Source organism: Phoxinus phoxinus (genome assembly GCF_949152265.1).
Source record: "Phoxinus phoxinus genome assembly, chromosome: 16".
In the NCBI taxonomy this organism is placed as follows: domain Eukaryota; kingdom Metazoa; phylum Chordata; class Actinopteri; order Cypriniformes; family Leuciscidae; genus Phoxinus; species Phoxinus phoxinus.
In genome coordinates, this window is record NC_136891.1 from 5,137,980 (window position 1) to 5,154,623 (window position 16,644).

A 16,644-nucleotide genomic window follows, 5' to 3' on the forward strand; every position below is an offset into this window, starting at 1 on the left:
GAAGATGTGGATGGTGGAAGGGCCCATGGAGGAGTGGATGGTGGAAGGGCCCATGGAGGAGTGGATGGTGGAAGGGCCCATGGAGGAGTGGATGGTGGAAGGGCCCATGGAGGAGTGGATGGTGGAAGGGCCCATGGAGGAGTGGATGGTGGAAGGGCCCATGAAGATGTGGATGGTGGAAGGGCCCATGGAGGAGTGGATGGTGGAAGGGCCTCCCGAAAAGGTCCACTCCGTCTTCCTACAAGGTCCAGTCGTTGACAGGAAGACCATTAATCAAGAACTGTGTGCGTCACAGTGTCGGACCCCTTCAACTTCAAAGAACCAGAGCCCATTCCCTCGAGCCTGGTGGTGAGCCCCATCCAATGGTCCCGTGATCAGCCTACCTCCTCCAATGACTCTGAAGCCGCTCCACCGGGGTATCCACCACCTACAAGAGCCCACGCCACCTACCAACAGACAAATTTCGGTCGACCACTGTTTCCGAGAGAGCGAGAGGGTCTGGGATGCAGCCTAGCATCAGCTTCAGCAGGCAGTGCGACGTCAGAAGACCCAAGCCGATGTTGAGGGTGATGCGAACTTCTGGGTTGGCCTGCAAAAATGTGTCATCACTGCAGCACTCTATAGCCAAATAAAATGATGTAGTCAAAACTTACATTCTACTAAATTAAAAGAAGGGAAACTTATTAAAAGCATATCAGCATATATCATATTGACATTTAGAAATTACGTGTTTACATGTTAATATATAAAAATTCTCATTCCAGTTTAAATGTAAATGATCCAAATCCCACTGAATAGTACAGTTTTTCCGAGTCATACTGATGAAACTGATTTTGAGATAAACTAAGATATTATCTGGTCTTTTATATCTCTTACCTCAGTTTTTGCCCTTGTTCGTTTGCTCATGGGCTAAATTTGTGGTGTGCTAACTCATACCGTAGGTGGGAAATAAAAAATAAAACTTACAGAGATGGATGGATGGATGGATGGATGGATAGATAGATAGTTTTTTATTATTATTTGTCGCCATCTGGTGCCCCTCGTGTACCACGATTAGTTACACCACCATTGTTATATCATGTTCAAATATGTTCATGAGGGTCGGGGCGTTACCTGTTTTGGAACCTGAGTGTACTGTATATAAAGCTCAAACTGAGCCTCTGAATCCAGACTACCGGTATGTAGTTCCTTAAGTGCATGTACTATTGTCTTTGTTTTTTAGTCTCTATCTGACTGTGGTTGATTCCCCTCAGAGTTTCAACTATATCTGTGTGATTTAATTTTTTACATTTACAAAGGAAATATTGTTTTTTGATCCTGCATATAATTTTATATCTTCGTAATGACCTCAAATGAAACTGACATTTACTCTGAGAATGTGCTTCTCTGCTATCCACTCCTGCCGGACTCCTGTCCAAGAGCTCTTCGTCTTACTGTCCTTAAAGTGGCATTGTATGTTTTCATGGTGCTGATGATCCTCATAACAGTTTTTGGGAACCTGCTGATCATTATCTCCATCTCTCACTTCAAACATCTACAGTCTCCAACTCATCTGATCGTTTTCTGTCTGGCTGCCAGTGATTGTCTGCTGGGCTCTTTGGTCATGCCGTACAGCATGGTGCGATCTGTTGAAGGCTGCTGGTATCTGGGGGATTTTGTGTGTAAAGTGCATTCAAGTTTGGACATGACTTTCAGCATCTCTTCTAAAATACATCTCAGTTTAATATCTGTTGACAGGTACTGGGCCATTTGTGATCCTTTAAGGTACAAAATAAGGGTCACAAACAACATTGTGACTGTATTTACTACCTTTGCATGGCTGTTTTCATTTCTCTACAGTTTTTCTGTTGTGTTTTCAGGTGTGAACACAATTGGTTTAGAGTCATTTATCATGCAGGTTTACTGTGTGGGAAGTTGTGTTCTGTTTTTTAACAAACAGTGGGGTCTTATTTGCTCACTTCTCACATTCTTCCTCCCTGTGGCAATCATGAGCTCTCTGTACATGAAAATCTTCCATGTTGCAAGAAAGCATGCAAAGGTTATGTCAGAAAGAGTGACTGTGGCGGCAGCAGGAGGATTGAAGAGCCAAAGCTCTGCGCAAAGAGAAGGAAAAGCAGCAAAAACTCTGGCCATTGTCATGGGTGTTTTTTGCATCTGCTGGCTGCCTTTTTTTACCGCCACTGCTGTTGATCCTTTCCTCAATTTTGTGACTCCTGTTGATGTTTTTGATGCTTTGGTTTGGTTTGGATACTTTAACTCCACTTGTAACCCATTGATCTATGGTTTTTTCTATCCACGCTTTCAGAAAGCTTTTAAGATTCTCATATCCACTTATATCTGTGACTTCAATAGTTCAAACACCTTGATACTTGAATGAATATTATCATATTGACTTGTATGCATCTTTTTAATGCTATAGTCCATCCATTAATAAATAATTTCAACTTTTGTTTATTAATTGTAAACATGTTAATGCTATTGTAAGAAATTATTTGATTTTCCTCTACAGTCTAACCATCCCAAATTTTAGACAGTATTGTCTTAAAATTAAACACGACGAGACTGAAATATCGAAAAAGTTAAGTATTTTGATTCAGACACAAAAACTAAAGTATGACTGGACAGGCTACCCTTACGTAACAAAAATATATGGGAATATACTGCAAATATAATGTGATATATTACTTAATACATTTCCATGTATGTAAACTACTGCTTATATTTTTCAATATACTGCAATATATGCATTGACTATGTGTGGCTATATAATGATACATATAAAATATTTAGAAATGAAGACAAACATAGCATTACATGTAATATTCATAAAGTTTTATCCTTTGTTGTGTACATATATTACACATACATGTTCCCATATAAATGTGAATGTATGTAAACACACACACACACACACACACACACACGGAATGAGTTACAATCAGTTGTTACAACAGAACAACAGCTTCCTGAAGTGAAATTTGCATATGTGAAAACACAGTGTGTTATGCTCTTCCCTCCCCAGATCTAATAAAGTAAGTGAAGCTTCCCTACTCCCTAGCAGCTCTCAATAAAAAGATACACTGTAAATAATTGCAAAAAAAAAAAACAATCAAACAGAATTTATTTCTTTAGATTTCTTTTTCTTATGAGAGGTTACTTCTTCTGTCTAAGTAAAGAATAAAATAAAAAAATGTACAGTCTTTATATTGTCTTTTGAATTCACACCAACACTTTCAACACTCAAGTTGTAAAACCCTTTCACTTGAGGTGTAACAAATCCCTTACGGAACTTCAAAATCAGATAATTCACAATGTGTCAATTTCTACACTAACAAACCCTCACCTTTTCAAAAGATCACCTTCAAACAATCACATTTGAAAACAACAAACATAAAAAAACAAAAACATTCCACCTCTGAATAAGCACTTATGAAACGTCCCTTTAAATGTCTACTCACAGTTCACCGTTTATCAGTTCAGTCACTGGAAAATAATAAGGAAAAATTAGGAAAATACCAGTTCGTAGGACGATGAATTAGAGTGCGTTGTCTGGACGTGGGGTGCGTTGCAATAACTGAAGATCACGTGTTTAAGTGTGCAAGTTCAAAAAACACATTCAACTTTGTCCAAAACTTTCACAGGTAAACTGTCTCAAAAAGAAAACCAACCTGAAGATGAATCAAACTGAGATGTCACTTGAATGGCAGGGTAACGACAATCTTCAACCTTGTATCAGCGGAAGAGTTATGTCTCTGCATTAAGTGCGTACTGCGGCGATCTCAGTCTCACCGTGCTCTGAGACGTGCGGAAAACTTGTGTACACATGAACAGTCCCTTGGAACTATTAACTCGACGATGCTATTCGATCAAAACACAAGAAGTGCAAAATACAGCACAAAGACATGCAACAAGTCTCTTGATGACAAAAATCAAGCAGGGTTTGCACTTTAAACGTACTCACAACTTCCGTGGTCTTCACAATGTCACTGCATCATTCTCACAGCCAACACATACCACCGGAAAAAAAATGTCTTCAATACCAAACGTGGGTCACTATAACCCCCTCACTTAGTGCTGTCATTCTTTATTCGACTCCATCCTCGATAATCTTCCATTGAAACAACTTTAACAAACGAGCTTCTCGATCACGACACTGCATTTACTTCTGTATCAGTCGCATACTCAGAACCCACGCTCTTCTTCGTCTCTTCCCGCTGCACTTTCAGCACTCGCCCCAAAAAGTAGACCGCTTGCCAAAATAAGAGTACCCCCCCCCCCAAAAAAAAAGCTGCTTTCAAAATAATATACCCGTTACATTTCCCCCCTGCTAAACCCTTCCACTTCATTGACATCTCTGGCAGATTCATCTCTGAAACATAAAACAACATGTTAGAAAGATATCACATTGTACATGACTTTTTCTCCCAATACCTCACAAGTTACAGAACCTTCTGGACTCTTATTTCAGAATGTAATCATCCTTATATCTCACAGGTATCCTACCCTGGGTTTCCCTCTTCGAACGTCTGAGATCAGGTACCACACTAGTGTCAGCCTCTGAAATGTCAGAGTCTTCAGATTCCCCATCTTGACCTGTGTCTACTCTCTCACTCCCAGCTACATTACCCCCCTCATATACCACTCCACCCTCGACTTCCCCAGGTAAGCACGTGTTTGGTAAGTGTGAAGTATATGGAATGTAAACAATGTCTTGTGAGTGTGAGTCTGACAATTCTTTTTCTCTTCTTGTATGTGCAACCTGCCTTGTGGGTGTGGGGAAAGTACAGTGTCTCAATTGATCCCTGTGAACGACCTTTGTGGAACCTCCCTGCTCAGGACGTACAGTAAAGACTGGTAAACCTGCGTGATTTTCCTGCTCTACCAAATACGGCACAGACTCCCACTTATCTTGGATTTTGTTTCGTCCTCTAAACTTGTGGTTACGCAACAATACTCTGTCACCAGGTCTAATGAGCGCTCCTGAAGCCTTGCGGTCATAGACCCTCTTCCTTCTCCTGGAGGCTTCTTGAGCAGTTACCTTTGCCATCTCCACTGCAGTTCTCAGGCGTTCATGGTGATTCTTCACCCACTCATCTAGATCATCCACCTCATCATCAGATAGGTCTTTTCTTCCTAGGACATCCATGGGCAGCCTTGCGTCCCGTCCAAACATTAAATAAAATGGAGAGTAACCGGTCGATGAATGAACGTGGCAGGTAAGTTTTCCAATCCTTCTTCTTTTCCGCAGGTAATGTTCGCAGCATGTCGTGCATCGTGCGATTGAACCTTTCACACTGCGCGTTCCCTTGTGGATGATAAGGACTGGGGCGACTCTTGCTGATTCCATACAATTTACAGAGCTCCTTGATTACGCCTGCCTCGAAACATCTGCCTTGATCCGAGTGCAATCGGGCGGGACACCCATAGCAGACAAACCAGTGTCGTATGAGGGCTTTGGCGGTGGTAAGTGCTGTCTGATTTTTGGTCGGGATCGCCACAGTAAATCTTGTAAACATGTCCGTAAGCACTAGAACATTCTCATAACCCCCTGCTGATCTCTCAAGCACAGTGTAGTCCATGGCAAGAACTTCTAGAGGTGCGGTTACGTTGGTGCAGGTCATAGGCGCACGAATCTTGGGGAATACATCCTTAGCTAGGGTACATCTTCGACACTGAGTTACCCAGGTTTGTACGTCATTGGCCATTGTGGGCCAATATTAGCTCTGTCGCATCTGCTCTAATGTACTCCTGCTACCAAAATGTCCTCCATGTTCATGGACTCCCTTATACACTTTTTCCCACAAAGACTCAGGCACTACCAACTGCCAAATCTCCTCCCCGTCTCTTGGGTCTGTAATCACTCGGAACAGCACTTCATGTCTTAATTTCAAACGCTCCAACTGTCTAGCTAGCTTCTTTTGCTGGGTTTCCATATCCCGGAAACTACGTGTCACAAGCCTCCTGTTCTCGAGGACAGCTTTGTACACAGGTGCTATACAAGGATCATTCCTCTGTTGCTCTTTGATGGATGACCAGCTATAACCATCAACGCCCTTCCTTATGGCTGCTTGTTTGGCAACTCGGACTGAAGACTTGTCAACCCCTTCTTCTTTACCTGGCCACAGGCATGCCCGTACCTCGTCAGATGTCAACCGAATGAAGTCTTTCCCATTGTCATCCTCCTCGGGTTCCATACCCCAGGGAATCCTAGAAAGAACGTCAGCATTGATGTTCTGTCTGCCAGGCTTGTAACAAACATCAAAGTTGAACTCTGCTAACTGTGCAGACCAAAGCTGTTCCACTGCTCCGAGGTTGGCTGTCTCCAGGTAGCGAAGAGGGTTGTGGTCAGTAATAACCTGAAATTTTGCAAATATCAGGTATTCCTTAAATTTCTCAGTTACTGTCCATTTAAGGGCAAGTAACTCCAACTTGAAGGCAATGTAATATTTGTCATTTCTCTCCGATCCCTTTAGACCTCTGCTCGCATAAGCAATGACACGTTCAACACCCCCCGGCTTTTGACTGAGAATGGCTCCAAGTCCATTGAGGCTCCCATCCGTCGTAAGTATGAACGGACACTGGAAATCAGGGTAAGCCAGAATCGGAGGTGACATGAGACAACTCTTTAACTTGCTGAATGCGGACTGACACTCATCACTCCAGACAAACGCTTCTGCGGACTTGCCTTTGTTACCTTTTCCCACCAGGGCATGTAGGGGCTTTGCCAGCTGTGCGAATCTTGGAACAAATCGACGATAGTAACTCATAAATCCCAGCAGCTGTCTAACCTCCCTAACATTCGTAGGTGAAGGCCACACATCCAAGCACTGAACCTTGTCCTTGTCCACCTGAACTCCCTTCGACGAAATGATGTGTCCCAAGAACCGGACCTCTGGTTTCAGGAGGAAACATTTACTCGGTTTCAGCTTCAGTCCGTGCTGACGCAACCTTGAGAACACAAGCTCCAACTTCTCACAATGGCTCTTGAAATCCACAGAAAACACGATAATATCGTCAAGATAGATCAATAGAATGTCAAAGGCCAGATCACCTAATGCTGCACTCATCAACCGCTGAAAGGTGGCCGGAGCGTTGCATAATCCAAACGGCATCCGTGTCCACTCAAACAACCCGAACGGAGTTGTGACAGCAGTTTTCTCCTGATCTGATTCATTTACCGCCACTTGAAAATAACCTGCCGTGAGATCCAGTGTGGAAAAAAACTGTGCATTCCCCAAAGCATCCAAGGATTCCTCCACACGTGGAAGGGGGTAGGCATCCTTAAATGTGACTTGGTTGAGTCTCCTGTAGTCGCAGCAGAAACGAACACTTCCGTCTTTCTTTATCACAATGACTGCAGGTGAGGCCAACGGACTGCGACTCTCGTTTAGTACACCTTGACTGACAAGATCCTGCACATGTCTCTTAAACTCTTGAAAAACGTGAGGTGGGACTCGTTGATGGCGTTGTTTTATTGGCTGAGCATCTCCAGTAGGTATGCTATGTGTCACTGTTGTTGTGTATCCATAGTCTGTGTCACTCTTGGAGAACACATCACTATAACGTGTCAGCAGAGTATTTAGCTCCTCCCGTTGCATCTCAGACAGTCCGTCCTGATTCATCTGAACTGGAATTGACAGTTGTTCGGGCTGGCTCTCACTCTTAATGCTGCACTGTACATGTCGTTTAACACGGAACTCATCATCGTCTTCTTCTAATTCCACCATTTGCTTTGGGACTACTTTTTGAGGCTTAGACACAACTGCAATCCTGGATCTCGGCATCAACTTGACAGTTTCTTGACAGAGATTTAACACTCACACCGGAACTTTACCCTTTTCTTGGCTACTAACAATCCTTTTGGAAGGGTAACAGAACCTGTGCTCTCCACCAACACCTGATGTTTGACTTGATGAGGTATACTGCAGTGGCCTTCCACAATCTTCTCACTTAAGGGTGGGATTATCACAACTTGCTTCCCAGACACCTTAACAAATCCTATCCTTCCCTCTGGGCCCAAGAGTCCTTCATCTTTTTTCACTTTTGCTATCACTCGCCTGACATTTGCATCTGCACGTTGGCTCACTTTGCTTTCCTTATCCAAATCCTTTCCAGACAGTAAAAGGTTTTTCAATTCACTAAGCACATTCATCCCCACGATTCCAGCCAATCCCTTCATCTCCTTCACATCGGGGTTCGAGTCTGAAAACACACTTCCCTGGAAGCAGACTTCCCATGCACTCTATATCTGCCTGTAGACATCCAAGGAAAGGAATGTCTAGTCCGTTCGCAGCAGTAAGGCACACCCAGTTAGCAGACGACAGCTGTATCTCTTGTCCTCCGAAATGATGTTTAAAGTGAGACTCTGAGATGGTGGTGACCTACAAGCATTTGGTGGGCACCCCGGCTATTTTTACATCCACTGTCAAACAGTCTCCAAAAGCACTATCCCTTAAGGTTTCTGGTGCTATAGCTGCATTCCAGTCAGCTGTATGGCTCCGGATTACTGAAGGCCCACTGGTGCTTGCCATGTCACCCGATGAAGCTCCTCTTAACACCTCCGATACTTCCCCCATTTGTGATGATGCAGTGCCCCGGTTACCCAACTCCTGAAACTGCCTACAACGTCGACTGGTGTGACCTGGTTGACCACAGGTGTAACAGATATATTGCCCTTCACTGTTTCTCAGAGGCTGTCTTCTCATAACACCAGGCTGGGGATCGACTCTCCCCTGACTATGGACTATTCTATACAATTCTTCCTGCCGTGCAGCTATCTTCTCTATTGCCTCGTGCAACTTCCCTAAGGTCAGTGAGGATGAATTGTCACCAGTCGCAACTGTAGTGTGAACAGCCACTCTCGCACGCACAGGGGTCTTCAGGTTACCTTCAGGTTGTTCTTCCTCTTCCTCAGACCATGTGATGGCGTCTTGCATCAGCTGTGCAAAAGTCAATCTTTGCTCTTCCTTGACCCTTAGTTTCATTTCTCTTCTTAGGAAATCATCCCTCAGTCCAAGGACTAACTTCTCTTTCAGAACACTCTCTTCATCTGAAACTCGTCTGGGCTCTCTGTGCTTCACCTTGTGGAGCTTTTCACGTAAATCATAAGCATAGGCATGTATGGTCTCACCAGGTGCTTGTTTTCTATCATAAAAGTCTTTCAACCTAGTGCCAATAGGTACCCTGTCTCCATAGGTTTCCTGGAGCAGCTGGAAGATGGACTCGACACTGTTATCCACTTCTTCGATCATGAACCTCACAGTATCTTTAGCCTCTCCCTTTAAGTGCTGCTTTATCAGCTCCACCTGATCTTCTTCTGGCACCTTCATGACTCGAAATGCTGATTTCATAGAGACAATCCACTCTTCCACACTTCCTTCTCCAGGTTTTGTGGTGCAAGTTTATGATCTCTTGGGATATAGATTGTTGCTGGGGGTGCAAGAGTGGATGCTTGCTGCTCCGTTACTGCTCTGGCCAGTGACAGGGCTGCCCGCTGTTCTGTTCTGGCAAGATCCAATGCCCCAGCTTGCTCCGCTAACCTCCTCTGCATTTCAGCGAACTCCTTCTTCAGTTCTTCCAGTTCTGCCATTTTTCTTCTTGCTCACAGACCTGGGACAGAATACTACAGCAACAACAAAAATTAGGCTAAGTATGATCCTGTTCGTGACGCCACTTATGTAACGGGGAATCTAGCCCGTCATGTAGGGAAAATGGATTATGACTGCTCTGGAAGTTTGGACAACGAAAGGATCTTGGTCCCCGTTTCCCAAACGTTTTAGCCTTGTTACACACTAATGTGTGAATGTGGTTTCTTACTTTATTGTGTTAGAACACTATAGATTGACAAGAGTAGGCTTCAGGTATGATAATGTCACACAGTGGCTTCCTGAAGTGAAATTTGCATATGTGAAAACACAGTGTATTATGCTCCTCCCTCCCCAAATCTAATAAAGTGAAGCTTCCCTACTCCCTAGCAGCTCTCAATAAAAAGATTCACTGTAAATAATTGCAAAAAAAAACAATCAAACAGAATTTATTTCTTTAGATTTCTTTTTCTTATGAGTGGTTACTTATTCTGTCTAAGTAAAGAATAAAATAAAACAATTTACAGTCTTTATATTGTCTTTTGAATTCACACCAACACTTTCAACACTCAAGTTGTAAAACCCTTTCACTTCTGGTGTAACAAATCCCTTATGGAACTTCAAAATCAGATAATTCACAATGTGTCAATTTCTACACTAACAAACCCTCACCTTTTCAAAAGATCACCTTCAAACAATCACATTTGAAAACAACAAACATAAAAAAACAAAAACATTCCACCTCTGAATAAGCACTTATGAAACGTCCCTTTAAATGTCTACTCACAGTTCACCGTTTATCAGTTCAGTCACTGGAAAATAATAAGGAAAAATTAGGAAAATACCAGTTCATAGAACGATGAATTAGAGTGCGTTGTCTGGACGTGGGGTGCGTTGCAATAACTGAAGATCACGTGTTTAAGTGTGCAAGTTCAAAAAACACATTCAACTTTGTCCAAAACTTTCACAGGTAAACTGTCTCAAAAAGAAAACCAACCTGAAGATGAATCAAACTGAGATGTCACTTGAATGGCAGGGTAACGACAATCTTCAACATTGTATCAGCGGAAGAGTGGGGGAACGGATTCTGACAGTTTTTTTTTTTTACAGGGGGAACGGAATCCGACAGCAAAAAAACAGCCGTCGGAATCCGTTCCCCCTGTATTTCTTACACGAGGATGATCTTCTTATATCTATCACAGTGCTGTTAAATGTTAGGTCCCCACAGCCTAGTGGTCAATTCAATGACATTAAGACCAGATGACTTTTATGTGACACAAGTTTTATGTGACACACTTTTTTTGATCCCATATTTTCCTATCATGAGAAAAGGCAAAAGCTCCTAAATATATTTCTTTAAACTGGTGCCAGGTAAGCTCCATCCACACACAAAATAAAATGTGATTTTTTTAAAGCCACTACAACAACACCTCTCATAATGGGAGTGGGGGAGTGGATTCCGACCTCAGTTTTTTAACAGGGGTAAAAGAATCCGACGGCAAAAAACAGCCGTGGGAATCCGTTCCCCCTGTATTTCTTAAACAAGGAGGATCTTCTAATATCTATCTTAGTGCTCATAATTTTTAGGGATACACAGCCTAGTGGTCAATTCACTGCCATTAATAGCGGACAATTTTTAGGTGACACAAGTTCCGACAGCTTTTTTTTTTTTTACAGGGGGAACAGAATCCGTTCCCCCTGTATTTTTTACACAAGGAGGATCTTCTAATATCTATAAAAGTTCTGCAGATTAATAGGCCCACACAGTTTAGTGGTCAATTCACTGACATATAGAGCTGGTGATTTTTAGGTGTCACAGGTTCAAGTCCCGGCTCATGTACTTTTTTTAATCCCATATTTTCCTATCATAATAAAAGGCAAAAACTCTCAAATATATTTATTTAAACTGGTGCCAGGTAAGCTCCATCCCATACACAATAAAAAAAGCATTTTTTAGGCCACTACATCAACACCTCTCATAATGGGAGTTGTGGAACGGATTCCGACAGCTGTTTTTTTACAGGGGGAACGGATTCCGACAGCAAAAAAAACAGCCGTCGGAATCCGTTCCCCTTGTATTTCTTACACAAAGAGGATCTTCTAATATCTATCAAAGTCCTGCTAATTACTAGGCTCCCACAGCCTAGTGGTCAATTCACTGACTTTAATAGCTAACGGTGGCCCAACTTACCTGGTGGCCCACTTTACCTGGTGGCCCACTTTACCTGGTGGCCCACTTTACCTGGTGGTCCACTTTACCTGGTGGCCCATTTTACCTGGTGGCCCACTTTACCTGGTGGTCCACTTTACCTGGTGGCCCACTTTACCTGGTGGCCCACTTTACCTGGTGGCCCACTTTACCTGGTGGTCCACTTTACCTGGTGGCCCACTTTACCTGGTGGCCCACTTTACCTGATAGTCCACTTTACCTCATGGCCCACTTTATCTGATGGTCCACTTTACCTGATGGCCCACTTTACCTGATGGCCCACTTTACCTGATGGCTCACTTTACCTGATGGCCCACTTTACCTGATGGTCCACTTTACCTGATGGTCCACTTTACCTGATGGCCCACTTTACCTGATGGCCCACTTTACCTGATGGTCCACTTTACCTGATGGTCCACTTTACCTGATGGTCCACTTTACCTGATGGCCCACTTTACCTGGTGGCCTTGAAACAAGTTCAAGCCCCGGCTCGCAGACTTTTTTTGATCCCATTTTTTCCTATCAAAATAAAAGGCAAAAACTCTAAAATATATTTATTTTACACTGGTTCCAGATAAGCTCCATCCCCACACAAAATAAAAGATGCATTTATTAAGCCACTACATCAACACCTCTCATAAGTGAAGTGGGGGAACAGATTCCGACAACTGTTTTTTTACAGGGGGAACGGAATCCGACAGCAAAAAAACAGCCGTCGGAATCCGTTCCCACAGTATTTTTTACACAAGGAGGATCTTTTAATATCTATAAACGTTCTGCAGATTATAAGGCCTCCACAGCCTAGTGGTCAATTCTCTGACATATAGAACTGGTGATGTTTAGGTGACACAAGTTCAAGTCCCGGCTGGCAGGCTATTTTTGATCCCATTTTTTCCTATCAAAATAAAAGGCAAAAACTCTAAAATATATTTATTTTACACTGGTGCCAGATAAGCTCCATCCCCACACAAAATAAAATATGCACTTTTTAAGCCACCACATCAAAACCTCTCATAATGGGAGTGGGGGAACGGATTCCGACAGCTGTTTTTTTTTACAGGGGGAACGGAATCCGACAGCAAAAAAACAGTCGTCGGAATCCGTTCCCCCTGTATTTTTTACACAAGGAGGATCTTCTAATATCTATACAAGTTCTGCAGATTAATAGGCCCACACAGCCTAGTGGTCAATTCACTGACTTTAATAGCTAAAGGTGGCCCACTTTACCTGGTGGCCCACTTTACCTGATGGCCCACTTTACCTGGTGGCCCACTTTACCTGATGGTCCACCTTACCTGGTCTTTACCTGATGGTCCACTTTACCTGGTGGCCCACTTTACCTGGTGGCCCACTTTACCTGATGGTCCACTTTACCTCATGGCCCACTTTACCTGATGGTCCACTTTACCTGATGGCCCACTTTACCTGATGGCCCACTTTACCTGATGGCCCACTTTACCTGATGGTCCACTTTACCTGATGGCCCACTTTACCTGGTGGCCTTGAAACAAGTTCAAGTCCCGGCTCGCAGACTTTTTTTTATCCCATATTTTCCTATCAAAATAAAAGGCAAAAACTCTCAAATATATTTATTTTACACTGGTGCCAGATAAGCTCCATCCCCACACAAAATAAAAGATGCATTTTTTAAGCCACTACATCAACACCTCTCATAATGGAAGTGTGGGAACAGATTCCGACAGCTGTTTCTTTTTACAGGGGGAACGGAATCCGACAGCAAAAAAACAGTCGTCGGAATCCGTTCCCACTGTATTTTTTACACAAGGAGGATCTTCTAATATCTATAAAAATTCTGCAGATTAATAGGCCCACACAGCCTAGTGGTCAATTCACTGACATATAGAGCTGGTGATGTTTAGGTGACACAGGTTCAAGTCCCTGCTCATGTACTTTTTTTGATCCCATTTTTTCCTATCAAAATAAAAGGCAAAAACTCTAAAATATATTTCTTTAAACTGGTGCCAGATAAGCTCCATCCCCACACAAAATAAAATATGCATTTTTTAAGCCACTACATCAAAACCTGTCATAATGGGAGTGGGGGAACGGATTCCGACAGCTGTTTTTTTTTTACAGGGGGAACGGAATCCGACAGCAAAAAAACAGCCGTCGGAATCCGTTCCCCCTGTATTTTTTACACAAGGAGGATCTTCTAATATCTATAAAAGTTCTGCAGATTATAAGGCCCCCACAGACTAGTGGTCAATTCTCTGGCATATAGAGCTGGTGATGTTTAGGTGACACAAGTTCAAGTCCTGGTTGGCAGACTTTTTTTAATCCCATATTTTCCTATCATAATAAAAGGCAAAAACTCTCAAATATATTTCTTTAAACTGGTGCCAGGTAAGCTCCATCCCACACACAATAAAAAAAGCATTTTTTAGGCCACTACATCAACACCTCTCATAATGGGAGTGGGGGAACGGATTCCGACAGCTGTTTTTTTACAGGGGGAACGGATTCCGACAGCAAAAAAAACAGCCGTCGGAATCCGTTCCCATTGTATTTCTTACACAAAGAGGATCTTCTAATATCTATCAAAGTCCTGCTAATTACTAGGCTCCCACAGCCTAGTGGTCAATTCACTGACTTTAATAGCTATAGGTGGCCCACTTTACCTGGTGGCCCACTTTACCTGATGGTCCACTTTACCTGATGGCCCACTTTACCTGGTGGCCCACTTTACCTGATGGTCCACTTTACCTGGTGGTCCACTTTACCTGGTGGCCCACTTTATCTGGTGGCCCACTTTACCTGATGGCCCACTTTACCTGGTGGTCCACTTTACCTGGTGGCCCACTTTATCTGGTGGCCCACTTTACCTGATGGTCCACTTTACCTCATGGCCCACTTTACCTGATGGTCCACTTTACCTGATGGCCCACTTTACCTGGTGGCCTTGAAACAAGTTCAAGTCCCGGCTCGCAGACTTTTTTTGATCCCATATTTTCCTATCAAAATAAAAGGCAAAAACTCTCAAATATATTTATTTTATACTGGTGCCAGATAAGCTCCATCCCCACACAAAATAAAAGATGCATTTTTTAAGCCACTACATCAACACCTCTTATAATGGAAGTGGGGGAACAGATTCCGACAGCTGTTTCTTTTTACAGGGGGAACGGAATCCGACAGCAAAAAAACAGCCGTCGGAATCCGTTCCCCCTGTATTTTTTACACAAGGAGGATCTTTTAATATCTATCAAAGTTCTGCAGATTACAAGGCCCCCACAGCCTAGTGGTCAATTCTCTGACATGTAGAACTGGTGATGTTAAGTTGACACAAGTTCAAGTCCCGGCTGGCAGACTTTTTTTTATCCCATATTTTCCAATCAAAATAAAAGGCAGAAACTCTAAAATATATTTCTTTTACACTTGTGCCAGATAAGCTCCATCGCCACACAAAATAAAAGATGCATTTTTTAAGCCACTACGTCAACACCTCTCATAAATGAAGTGGGGGAACAGATTCCGACAGCTGTTTTTGTTACAGGGGGAACGGAATCCGATAGCAAAAAAACAGCCGTCGGAATCCGTTCCCCCTGTATTTTTTACACAAGGAGGATCTTTTAATATCTATAAAAGTTCTGCGGATCATAAGGCCCCCACAGACTAGTGGTCAATTCTCTGGCATATAGAGCTGGTGATGTTTAGGTGACACAAGTTCAAGTCCTGGTTGGCAGACTTTTTTTAATCCCATATTTTCCTATCATAATAAAAGGCAAAAACTCTCAAATATATTTATTTAAACTGGTGCCAGGTAAGCTCCATCCCACACACAATAAAAAAAGCATTTTTTAGGCCACTACATCAACACCTCTCATAATGGGAGTGGGGGAACGGATTCCGACAGCTGTTTTTTTTTACAGGGGGAACGGAATCCGACAGCAAAAAAACAGCCGTCGGAATCCGTTCCCCCTGTATTTTTTACACAAGGAGGATCTTCTAATATCTATCAAAGTCCTGCTAATTACTAGGCCCCCACAGCCTAGTGGTCAATTCTCTGACATATAGAGCTGGTGATGTTTAGGTGACACAAGTTCAAGTCCCGGCTGGCAGACTATTTTTGATCCCATTTTTTCCTCTCAAAATAAAAGGCAAAAACTCTAAAATATATTTATTTAACACTGTTGCCAGATAAGCTCCATCCCCACACAAAATAAAATATGCATTTTTTAAGCCACTACATCAAAACCTGTCATAATGGGAGTGGGGGAACGGATTCCGACAGCTGTTTTTTTTTACAGGGGGAACGGAATCCGACAGCAAAAAAACAGCCGTCGGAATCCGTTCCCCCTGTATTTTTTACACAAGGAGGATCTTCTAATATCTATAAAAGTTATGCAGATTAATAGGCTCCCACAGACTAGTGGTCAATTCTCTGGCATATAGAGCTGGTGATGTTTAGGTGACACAAGTTCAAGTCCTGGTTGGCAGACTTTTTTTAATCCCATATTTTCCTATCATAATAAAAGGCAAAAACTCTCAAATATATTTCTTTAAACTGGTGCCAGGTAAGCTCCATCCCACACACAATAAAAAAAAGCATTTTTAGGCCACTACATCAACACCTCTCATAATGGGAGTGGGGGAACGGATTCCGACAGCTGTTTTTTTACAGGGGGAACGGATTCCGACAGCAAAAAAAAACAGCCGTCGGAATCCGTTCCCCTTGTATTTCTTACACAAAGAGGATCTTCTAATATCTATCAAAGTCCTGCTAATTACTAGGCTCCCACAGCCTAGTGGTCAATTCACTGACTTTAATAGCTAAAGGTGGCCCACTTTACCTGATGGCCCACTTTACCTGATGGCCCACTTTACCTGGTG

At 42.8% G+C, this 16,644-nt stretch overlaps 1 protein-coding gene across 1 annotated transcript; it reads left to right on the forward strand.

Moving 5' to 3' along the window:
* Positions 1-1,342: 1,342 nt before the first annotated feature.
* On the forward strand, positions 1,343-2,377 carry LOC306983655 (trace amine-associated receptor 4-like; the record flags this gene model as incomplete). The annotated part of the gene is made up of 1 exon (XM_079584211.1): positions 1,343-2,377. One exon carries the CDS (start codon positions 1,343-1,345, stop codon positions 2,375-2,377), a length of 1,035 nt encoding a protein of 344 aa, XP_079440337.1.
* Between the last annotated feature and the right edge of the window lie 14,267 nt (positions 2,378-16,644).